This window comes from Pinus tabuliformis, chromosome 3_2 (assembly GCF_031772625.1).
Source record: "Pinus tabuliformis cultivar Carrire ecotype Pingquan chromosome 3_2, CPIR1, whole genome shotgun sequence".
Taxonomy (NCBI): domain Eukaryota; kingdom Viridiplantae; phylum Streptophyta; class Pinopsida; order Pinales; family Pinaceae; genus Pinus; species Pinus tabuliformis.
The window spans coordinates 645,760,740-645,773,078 of record NC_142302.1 but is presented as its reverse complement, the minus strand read 5'-3'; the positions used below and the strand labels follow the sequence as shown (position 1 = coordinate 645,773,078).

The 12,339-nt window shown below is 34.7% G+C and overlaps 1 protein-coding gene across 1 annotated transcript; it reads right to left on the bottom strand.

Moving 5' to 3' along the window:
- Nucleotides 1-245: 245 nt before the first annotated feature.
- On the bottom strand, nt 246-8,929 carry LOC149182273 (DNA polymerase delta catalytic subunit-like). The gene is made up of 12 exons (XM_089414509.1): nt 8,882-8,929; nt 8,748-8,798; nt 4,259-4,324; nt 4,110-4,166; nt 3,910-3,997; nt 2,398-2,516; nt 1,837-1,908; nt 1,565-1,631; nt 1,320-1,465; nt 1,070-1,205; nt 704-777; nt 246-320 (listed from the first exon to the last, which is right to left on the bottom strand). Exons 1-12 carry the CDS (start codon nt 8,927-8,929, stop codon nt 246-248), a joined length of 999 nt encoding a protein of 332 aa, XP_089270635.1.
- Between the last annotated feature and the right edge of the window lie 3,410 nt (nt 8,930-12,339).

The window sequence follows — 12,339 nt, the reverse complement described above, 5'->3', positions numbered from 1 at the left end:
GGGAAGTATGTATCCATTTTGACTTTTTCTCCATCTCATTTGTAAGGAGAAAAGATATATCGAACTAGTTAACATTAAATAACAAGGACTTGACAATTAATGTACAATAAATAAACCATGCTCATCCTGATTCAAGGACCAAATAAATTCCTTGGTCCATTAAATCACCAGAGAAAATTCAGGAAAATAAAAATATTCGATAATACAAAAAATTACAAGCTACACAGGCAACATCCTCAAAGCTGTTAGCGTTCTAGTTGCACCTCTGCTTCAGTTTGGTCTTTCTGAGCTTTCTTCCTATGATAAAATATTGGGCAGTACTGCAATAAGGATAGGACATCAATGTAAGTATAAAAGAGATAGTAATTGTAAAAAAAAAAAAAACATTCTATTAATTAGAAACAAATACATGATCACACAAATGTTAAAAAATACATCCATAATGTAAATTTAAATCATGTTATGAAAATGTAATACTTGAAATATAGCATTCAAAAACCTTGTGCAAAGAACATCTTGGTGCAGAGAGCCTTGGCACCGCTGACATTGTGTCCATAGTTTACAAAATAGCATTTCTAATTCCCCCACTAACATTGATCCAATATTAGTGTCATATGATAGAAAATCTAGGTGAGAACAATAGACACAAGGTCTACTTTAAATTCTCCAAATAAAGAGTAATGGTATTAGAATACGAACTTACCATTTGAAACTGTTTTCTGATACAATTCTGCTTCTCTTCCTTTGCAATGTGAACAAAGTGTCTAATCTTCTTTGCTGCAATGGCAACATGAAATTAGGTAACATCATGAATTTCAGTATGAAGCAACTAACTAGACATTCTTATTATAAGAAAGCTAGACAGTTTCTTACAAGGAGAGCAGGCATGGAATCATGCAACCTCATAGATTTTTCCACATCAAAAAGATGAACCCTAGTAGCTTTCTAAAGTGCCAAACTGAAATAATAGTTACGCTCAATTGTGCATTACTATAAGAAAGGAAACCACATATAGGACACCCTCTACTTGTATTAACTAAATACCTGATAGGTGTTTTACAACCAATACAACTGAGTTGTTTCTTGGCAAATTTCATAATTCCACTATTTGAAGGAGTTGATATGAAAACTGCTCGTGTGTGACTACCATGAAGAAGCTCCTTGCTTGCATTCTTCAAAATGGGCTCAAATATTCTCAACAGCAGCTACAGAGCAAAAACAGGCACTAAAGAATTACTATCTATCATGATATATTTGAAACACTGGTGAAATTTTCAAAAAGAGCACAAACTGCAAGTGATGATGCTTTGGTCTTTCACCTTGCTCAGTTGATTCTCCAGATAATATTGTGGATCAATAGGGATTTTATTCTCCAGTACGTAAATTCGATCCTCAGATTTCTCATATTCTTGAGCCCAAGTAAACACATTAGTCATTATATCCATAATCCCTCTGTAAATTATGCCTACAAATAAAACATAACAAAATAGTTAAAATAACCATTTTTTAGTGCAATATCGAGACTTATGCTGAGCACAGAAGGGGTTAATTATTACCTTGGCACCTTTTGCAGCCTTTATGATGACATATGGAACATGATCACCCACAGTTGGAGCAGTTGCAGCATCCCTCTGTAAACCAGGGGCAACTTGGCTTTAAAACACGACATCAATTTAAAAAATCCAACAATGGACTCATTGTCAATAAAAAGCAAAATATTACAAGAGTCTTTAGATGCACTGCAGTAATAAAAATAGATATATAGGATTGAAATGGAACCAGAAGGCATTGCACCATTCATTATACTTGTTCTGAGAAGTTCTTTCTAGTATTTACCTTCCGCATGCGCTTAGCTAGTTCCACGTGTGCTGCCTTGACTGCATAGTCATCTCCAGTCTTTGTCAGACCCTGACTCAATAAAGAGATTGTTAGCACAGGCAAACAACAATGCCCTTAAGAATATGTTGATAGCTTTGATAAAGGATATGACCTGCAAACATCTATTTCTGCCGCAGCTAAACAGTTTCAATTTTTCTCAGGATGAGATTAGAAATGCAGATATATTATATATTGTCATGTTTTGATTCTCTTCAATTGTATAAGAGCCTCCCTTGACACTTCTTCCTCCCATTGCTAGCAGTAAATATTGATTGAATCCCTTCCAAGTACAGAATGTAGGGAGAAGAAACATGACAGACTTAAAAAGGAAACTTCCATGGCCTGCCCCAACTAGGTATATAGTATATACTTCTAACACTTGAAACCAAGAATATGTAATAAGTGACTTGCTCGTAATGTAAATCTCCGCTTCCCCCTATCATATTTTCTCCATTTCAAAAGTAACAAATGGTCAAACAAATTTGGTCATAAACATGCAGAAGGATTCATTGTTCTCACCTTAGTTATCACCAAAAATGACAAATCCATTCTATTCATTAACAAGTCAGAAATAATGTTCTTGACATACTGCACTGCACCAGGAATGTCACGATCAATGAGTATTTTGTGAAGGCACTCTGTAACCAAGTTCTTCACCAACAGGCAATTGTCCCTTCACACCGTTTCAATGCCTGTTGATATGGAATATTTAAAAGATCAGGAATATTTAATAATTAAGAAGGCATCAAATAAATTATTTTTCTAAGAGAATTTTGAGCCTTCACAAACACTAAGGCCTGTCTTTGAAACAAAAAGATTAGGTTTGTCACCTTTAGTATCCATTTTGTCATAAGCATCTGGATTTGTCCACAACAACCCAGCATATCTTTTCTTGCTGATCAACAAGTATGGGTAGTATATTTTTTCAAATTCTAGTTTAATAGGCTGCATAAAAGCATATGTTAAATAACGCACTGATTAGATGCCAAAGATGCACCAAACAGATGCAGATAAGCCACAGAAAAACATAACTGATCATCTTGTCCTGTGCATATTTACAAATATCTCATGGAAGTGGAATGTCAAAAGAAGATTAGTTTTAAAAAGAAAGGTGATATTAAAACATTCATCCCTACAAAAACATCATTAACAACTCTAGAGGCTTCACAAATATTTAAAATTCTTGACACTGTACCTTTGTAAATGTACCACTAATTTAATTTGAGGCTTCCCTCCCTAGCATCATGGCCTCTTCTATATTTGGTACACCAAACTGTATCATAACTAAATCTGTATCTCCATATACAACCTAGATTCAAATATAAAAATACATTATCAAGCTTTACAGTAGAAATCTTGGTTAGGATCAGATCACCCATTATGATTTCAAGAACTTGGACTATCACCAATATAACAAGTGTACTTCCTGTCATTATTGATCTAGTTCAAAGGTTACAAATGCCTTTAGTTGCTAAATAATAGCCTACCTCAGCATTGTATTGGTAACCACCAACTATTGTGAACCTTTCTTCAACTAGCCTCTTTGTATGCTCTATCATTTGACGGCCTGATAGGTGGAAAAAAAATGAGATGATTAATGATATGAAATTTTAAAACAATACGTAAAATCGATATTGTCTGATGGAACAAAGAATGTGTCAAAAGATCAAACTGGACTTGTAATCAAAATATAATAAGAGGGCCTAAGCATATCATCTTAGTTGTACAAGTACACATGACTAATTAATGCAATTCAAGAACTCGATCTTATTTGTACAAGATTGTCAATTACAGTTCATATCCAAAACATTATGCCAGGAGGAAGAAAAGAATTACATGGATATAATTGATGCCAAAAATAATCAATGTGAATGGTTGATACATGCATATATAGAATAAGAGTGGACTGCAAGCATCTCTATCTTGTAAGTAAAAGAAGCACCAATAACATTACAACTAGGAAAAACAAGGGGAGAATCAAGGTGTCCATGGATTTAATGTTTTTTTTCCATGGAAGAACTGTGAAATTACCATAGCTCGTCACACTCGATGAAATCTCCGAATAGGGAAATTGCCCAATAGTGGCACTAGTAAACCCATAAACTGAATTCACACTGATCTGCAAGTGCACAAAGTCAAAACTATTTTATGTGTTTCACCAGCATACCTAGTTTTACTTTTATTCCATGTCCAAGCCATAATTAATACAGACTTGAAAAAGCTGTAATTACCTTCAAAGCCAATTGTCGGCCATCCAAGACAGCCTTTTCAAAAGGATCTTTAGCCTCCTAAACAAGATTACAGGAAGTTAAAAACTGAGATGCTAAGTGGAAAAAATACAAGCATGTAACATGAACATAGGAAGCACTTAGTTCACCACCTTTAGGTCTGCCTTGGATCTTTTCCTGGCAGCCAGTAACTCTTCTAGGATCTTTGGTAATATGCCCTAGGTAACAGGAAAAAAAGCATTCAATTTAGCATCATAAAAATGGTCAACATATGATGGTTAAAAAGTAAATAATTAAATAAGTATCAACGATCGTCACAAAAAGTCATCTATGAAAAATAAGCCCATCCTGATCCAGCGTCAAATAAATGCCAAATCCTACATAGATTTGTGAGTTATAACAAATCACAAGCAAGGAGAAAGTGTATACCTTCTGTAAAGTTGGCTTCACAAAAGTCTCACCTGATGGTGTTTTATTTACACACTCTGGCTGGAGATTAAATTTTGCAATTTCCTTTGACCTCACCAATGTTGAGAAGGATCAAAAGCCATTTTGTAACTGTTTTAGTTGATAGTGCGAATATCTCAATATTCCAATAATAAGCTTATATGGGGATGCCTAAGGGGCAGGGCTACTTAACAGATGCCAGGCTTATTAGTCTCTGTATGCATTTCTCTTTCAGACCCAGTATATATGTACAATTTTAGTGACAGCTAAGACAATGAGAATGCTCAAGTGGCCTAATTATCATCATTCACAACTATCATGAAGGAGTAGGATGATAGGCTTTTATTTCATATATCAGATAAAAATTCAACCATCAAATTGGGAAGATCTTACGGAAGGAGTAGGATAAGAGTTTTTTTTGAAAATTGGGTAAACATTCCATTTGCATCATGAAATAGAACATATTGAATTCACATGGTAAAGCATAATCCAAATATAGTAGAGTTTTCAAAATTGCATATCAAATTTATCATAATCAAACAAATAATAAAATTTAGGACCTGCAACAGTCTTAGTGATGCCCATAATCTGTAAGTACTCATAAATCCGTGAGTACCGAGCACAAGAGGCTACTCTAGCCCAAAAAGGGACTTCTTCAACTTGCACACATGGGTATCCCATCCTAACAAAGATATTATATTTGAACCCAAGTTGAAACAAAACCATGAATCACTCTTCCTGCCACTTGCATCTCTGGCCCTATCAAAATCCACTAAAGCATGCAACAACTCAAAGCACTGTGCCAGTGTGCCCTTTAAGTACCTCGTATACCTCAGACCATGGAGCATATTTGCAGCAACCTCAACTCAACCATATATTAGCAGCCAAGCTGGACAATAAATTGGTGTCTGAGCCCCCCTTGTTTGTGAGACAAGGGATCTCATTCACACAACAATTTGACTGCTAAATTCTACCAAATATGTTAGGGAACCTATATACTTTTTGTACGCTGACGAATCAACCAAATTTGAATCCTAATCTACTGATAACTTCAAAATATGTATCATAAAAGTAGCCTATGGTTTATTGTCCATTATCCAAAACTTCTTCAGAATCTCAACTGCTTACTTACCCCTATTCGAGGACCACCTCACCTCAACTCAGCCAAACCTCCAAGACCAAGAAATAACACATGAGGTGTATGTCCTTCATGTCAACTTCACTTTCCAGTTTCTTCTTGCACCATGGGATAGAGTTTTTTAACTAACTTTTAGGACCAGGGCATCTACATATGACACAAATATAAGCATATCAAATTGATCATAATCAAACAAATAAAACAAGTTAGGACCTACAACAATCTTAGTGATGCCCATAATATGTAAGTACTCATAAAAAAACAAAGTATCTTCAAAATTTGTTTTGTTGCACACATAATTAGTTTATGTTTGGACCCTCACAACCTAGTGCGCTCCTTAGAAGCTAGAGCGATGCATGTTCAAGTTATTAAAATTTAACACATATCAATCCTTTTCGTCCTCTTTTTGGGAGGCGCTACATTACTTGTGGGTGTGGAATGCTCATCACATTGAACACCCTCCTCATTATTTCTGTCTCACATTCGCTGAAATTCAACAATGGTTTCTTGCCAAGGTTCAAGAATGACTATTGGATGATTTTGTGCAACAAGAAAATCATCATGTGCTTGTATCTCCTCCCTATGCTCACTCCCAGATGTTTCACTTGATTCCTATACACAACACACTTTAACTTGTTATAATAACATTAAAACCTCCAATTTATTTATTGCATTATTCATATAATATTATAAAAACTAACCTCGGATCCATAACCAGTAATTATTTTTTCCCCTCGATTTATCATGTGTTGGTGAAGACCTTGGGAACCATGTAATACAACATATTTTAGGTCTTCCTCTGAAGCTTCCTTTTGAAACTGGTGAAGCTACATTAACAAAGATAATCATATCTATAAGGTAAAATAACTAATAAGATATAATTAACTCAACGTGACCATGGTTACTTTGCCTAAAATAGAAAATATAATAGATGGAAATATCACTTACCATACCACCATGAATACTATTATATCCACCAGAGCCTAATTTGTGAGATCCAATTTTTGACACCCTAGCTTGGGTTTCTTTTCTTGTATCTCGTAGGCGTCTCTTAGCTCCTCCTTGTGCAGATGGCGTATAGTTTGGATTTCTAAGGACTTTCCTCTTAAACTTGCCATATTTCATAAGTTCATCCCATGTCACTTGGTCTGTGATCCAAGCTGGACGTGGATACATCAAGTTTTTTGTCAAATTTGTCCTTAAATTTGACCTCTTTGAGTGCATGTATTTACTTGCAAGTTGTAAAATAAGTTCCTTATCAAATCCAGGATTACCAAATGCTATTATTAAATCTTTAAATAGTTCCTCTTTTTTGGCATTGGCTTGTTTCCTCCAATCCATTTGGATGGTATTTCCAAATAATTGTTCTGCATGACGAAAAATAAAGTGATAAAATTTCAGCCTTGTTTCATCCTTCAAGACATTTCCTTATGAAGTGAGCAAGATTGTAACTTCTTGCATTCCTTTTGTGGTCACCAATGATATTGTTGTAGTCTTTGGGATTGAGGAAGTTTCCCTTATAGATACATTAGGCACTGTGTCACTTACTTCCTGCATTTACAATGAAATTGTGGAACTATTAAGAACCCAACCAAAATATGAAACTATTTTTCATATCTAAAATAATGATCCTAAACATAACAAATGAAATTATAAAAAAAAATAAAAAAATTTACCTGTTGATCTCTTGCAGGAGCTACACTCTCCAACAATGACATTTCCCATAACTGAATTTTTTCAATTATTTCTTGTCTGATTTGAAAATTTGCAGGAATATCTGGTAGGAGCCTTAACATTCTTGTTTGTGAGTCTATAAGACTCCTCAAAGAAACTTGTTCTGGTCCTAGTGGGAGAATGCTGACTAGACCCACATTTGATGTAGAGGTCATGTTATGGGGTTCTGGTCTAGGTGTAGATGGCATAACATGACCCTATATACCAACAGATTGTGTAAAGGGCATGTTATCGGGTTCTGGTCTAGGTGTAGATGGCATAACATGACCCTCTATACCAACAGATTGTATACTTGTTGGAGTCACCCTAGAAACATCCTGCAAGGCACAAATATAAATAATAAGATGGAATGACAGATGAATAATGTTGAAATATGTAACTAGGTTCGGTCTTCATAATGACATATCTAATCACAATTCTATGTAATTTATGTAAGAAAAGGAAAAAGAAGATTATTTTTGTTATGAATGAGGCATGGGTTTCATGAACACATGAAGAAGCAAGTCCCATTATAGAATGACAATATCTCAAAAGACTCATTAAAAGAAGGTCATGAAGGTGGCAAATGATCAATGAAATGTATAGTAAAGTTGCAAATAATCATGGCAACCAAAATACTAATCAGTACAGATAGGTGTCCATGAGGTATGTATAATAATTTTCTTTTAAAGGGTCCATCATAAGATGTAGTAGGGTTGAATTTATGGGTTTATATTTTAAGAAATACCCTAGTATTTAGAAACCTTAATCTTAAGGTATTTGTTCCCTATGATTTGATTTCTAGGGCATGGGATAAACTCTAGAATGACATAAATGGAAAAGAGTATGATCTAAGGTTTGAATTTAAGAAACCCTAAAAAGGCCTCTTGATTACATAAAAATCCTAAAAAAGTAACTTGACATCATGTTTTGGAATAACATATTGCCTGGGTTACTTGTTAAAATAGTATTGTATGTACAAGAAGAAAAAAACGGATGGAGTGATCCATTTGAAGGCATGATGTAGCTCTTCGTAACACCTCATAAATCATGGAGTCGTTGTGAATTTGTTTTATTAAATATATGCCCTAGATTTCTCAACAAATAACATAATCAAACTCACATAAATAAATGGTTGAATCTTACATCTTGCATAACATTAGATGTATATGGGGGCATTAATGATCCCTGCATGCCAACATTGGTTGTATTGAGGGGCATAAATGAATCCTTCATGCCAACAAAATGCACGATTAGTAAAAACACAAATATTAATAAATATATAGTGAAATAAGTTAACTAAATGCACAAAAATATTGATCAAGTTTTACCACTATCATTACCTTAGATGTTTTATAAGGTGTTATAGGGGTTGGAATGACTTTAACGATTGCCTGCATTCCACAAACATAAATTAGCATAATATAATAAGGAATATAAGATAATTGAACATATAAAAGACAATATTCAAGCTTACCTCATGCATCATCATAGCAACATCTTTCCCTTGTGCATTTGTTAACATTTCCATAAAAGTAGTGAATATCATTGAATCCCCCATAGTAGCATCGGTAACAACCATGGACCGTACATTCTTAAAAAAACACATAATAACATAAAAATAAGAAAACCTTGATAAAAAAACCGATAAGAAAATAGAATCGGTAACACAAAATATGTGTTGAGTGAGCATTGAAGATCTATGCAACACTTTGAGGCAAGCTTATCAGAGTGTTCCAACAAGCATTTAACTAGTCACAAACAAACTTTTGAAGTATCATTTTAAAGTTATTTCTAAAAACAAATCCAACCTCTAACTAAATCAACAACATAAATAATACAAATACCAAAAGCAACATAAATACCTGGTCTGCCATTTTGTATAGAATAATGTAATAGAAATCTGTGAAGAAAAGTTTGTGGACACTAGTTAGGATCATTACATAAATAAATGTTGAAATATATGACAACATGTAAAACCATAAAATTATTCTAAAATATGTTGGTTTAAACTTCTATGCATGTAATACTAATTTCATTGAGGAGTTCTCTGGATTATACTACAAAGGGTAATGCACTGTCTTAAATTTTTGTCGCATAATGCAAAGTAATCTCTGTAGAATATCTCCTTGCTACCTATAAACATTACTTCACTATCTCATTGCAGCCACAATCAACTCCAAACCAGACCTTGCTTGCCTCAAAACCCCAGACCATACCTCAAAATGATTTTCTGCCACATAAAAACCTTAGGGGCGATTCGTTGCACAAACAATCCCTTATAGGTGGTTCGCTGCCACAATTGATACCTCAGGGATGATCTGTTGTCATCAATAGTGCCTCAGAGGTATCTTTTTATCTCAGAATTGCTTCATAGACATATTGCTGCCATAGTGAAGCCTCAGATTTAATGTGCTGCTATAGATAATGCCTTAGAGATAGGCCAATGCCTCAGATAATGTCTCAGGGATGATTTGCTGCCCAGATAATGCCTCAAGATAGTTTGCTGCCATAGTTAGTGTCTGTTCGATCATTTATATAACAACATTCAAAAGTTGGATTAAAGTGAGAGATTTTAGAAAATTAAATGAAAGTCTGGTTGGTTGACTCTCTGCAATTATGGATTGAAACCAACGAGGTTCCATATATGGTGCTCAAAAAATAAACAGTGTTCCTAACAAACAAGCATCATTTTGTATATAAAATATTTAAATAAATTATCACCAGTTTATATTAAACTGTGAAATCAACATTTGAAAAGCAATGCATATGAAGCATATTAAGCATGCATGGAAACTACTAATTGGAGTCCAAAAAATTATTATGGTAGATGAAGCGATATGGTGTGCTGCCTTAGAAGAACACCAATATGCAATAAAGAACCTTGAAATATGCTTGGAAAATGAAAAGACATAAAATAATGTAGAGCACTGGTGGCAGAGAGGGTATAAAAACTCAGAATTATGTTTAACCCTCCAATATAGTTAACCACACATGGAATAAGTGAATTCAAATGAATGACAATGCAGTGAATGCCCATGAGCTCTAGTTTCATCAATTCATGAGTAAATGTTGGTGTGGGATTAAACCAAATAATGCTAATTTCATGCCTCATACTTCTCAAAGACCTAAGCTACAAATATCATGGCTTGGTATTATACCTATGCGCAGATTTGTGCAGATTTAAGATGTTTAGAGGAGAATCAATCATATTTCCATAACACCCCTCTCGAGCCTATTTCATGCTAACGAATTAGAGTCTAGTGCCAAACACATGATCACATATCCAAGCAAAAGATCATCCCAGTGCATCTCCTAGAATGGTGGATATCAAGTGACTCAATGTGGCCATTTATTGCACAGAAGTTGAAATATATAACAATGAGCCAATGGGGCATGCATTTTCATAAAAGGATGACCTCATTTCTCAAAACACACCCAAAGGAACTAGGATTGTTACAATGTTGTATGTTGGGTTAGGGTGCAACACTATCATGTTATAAGACACAATTGCATATAAAAGGTTATACTCCATGGGATACATAAAGAAAATTCCTTTTCTTGTCTTAATTAGAAAGGAGACAGTTTTTCATTGACAAGAAAGAATTGTTATTTAGAAAGGAGGCATCATCCAATGAAGTTCGAGATGGTGAAGAATGCACCATACAGTACATTTCAGCTACTTATATTCAAGAAAATCCCATCTCACTTGTTAATAATGAAACTCACGAGTATGGGTTTAAGAATTCATTCACAATTAAAAGATATCAAGATCATGTAGTTGAAAAAGAAGAGAAAATTGAACAGGTTTACAAAGTGAAACTCACGATGATGAAGAACGAAAATCACATAAGAATTATAACAGTAGCCAAAATGATAGTTGTCCCATGTTGTCTGATGTAGTTTCTTTGAAATTTTGAGATCATCAACTGATTCATTCATCATACGATGAACCTCAAGAAGCTTATGAGAATATTTGAGTTTCAGATGTTGGTCTGCAACCTCATAACTCAGCTATTGAGGATGAAGTTCATGAAGACAAATTTCATTATTCAGAGTCCAGACAATGACAAACAGTTTTATGGCCTTGATGAATTGCATGGTTCGAAAGTGGACAGTGTCTCTAGTATGTATGAGCCAATGCCTAGTGTTTCCCAGCATGCAGGTGAGTCATCTCATTACAAGGTTGATTGGATTCATGTCTACACACAAATAGAGAGCGATACTTCAAAGCAGAAATTAAGTTGTTCATGTAATTATAAAGAAACAGAACCAGACGCGGCTCAGGAAATTGTTGATTCTTCAAACAGTTTTGAAGGTAGCATTGATGTGTTCGCTAGTTCGGGAATGCCTTGACTCTGTTCTAGTTCCCCTAGTATTAATATTAATGATGTGTTCCATTTGCTATAATGATTTCAATACTCCATTAAACAAGCCCAACCTTACCGACAGTAATGATGTGTTCCTTGTTCAAGTATGGATGAATCTGTTCTTGAAAAAGCAGTCACAGCTGAGGAGACTGTTCAAAATAATCCCAATCCTACAGTTATACCAATGAATACAAGTACACAAGGAAAATAATACCAATGCCAACATCTTTGCAAGGGAAATACATCAAATTGAAAGGAAAATATCTATGGAAAATAAACCCTTTGCTGTCTTCCTTGAAACTTCTAGCACAGCTTTGAGTTCCTTTGCAAAATAACAGTGAAAGCCACAGCATATAAAAACTAAAACAATTTAGCGCCAAAAAGCTTTTTGGCCTCTACACCAAAAACGTTTCGGTGGTTTCAGCTGTCTTGTTTCCATTTTAAGATGGCCTAGCCCGCTGTTTCCTGCTATATCCCGCCCATGTCTCCCACTTTTCATAAGAATGAGGGTCTTAATAACTATCTCCTGCCACCCACGAATAAATGAGTATGTACTCTGCTGCCG

Bases quoted from the DNA above. Each gene is read 5' to 3' on its own strand.
- LOC149182273 (XM_089414509.1), bottom strand. From the start codon at position 8,929: ATGTTAACAAATGCACAAGGGAAAGATGTTGCTATGATGATGCATGAG. The intron at 2,517-3,909 runs GTAATTTCACAG...ACTTGGTTACAG, and splicing joins ATCGAGTGTGACGAGCTATG to AGTGCCTTCACAAAATACTC. The intron at 1,466-1,564 runs GTGCCAAGGTAA...TTTTATTTGTAG, and splicing joins CATCATAAAGGCTGCAAAAG to GCATAATTTACAGAGGGATT.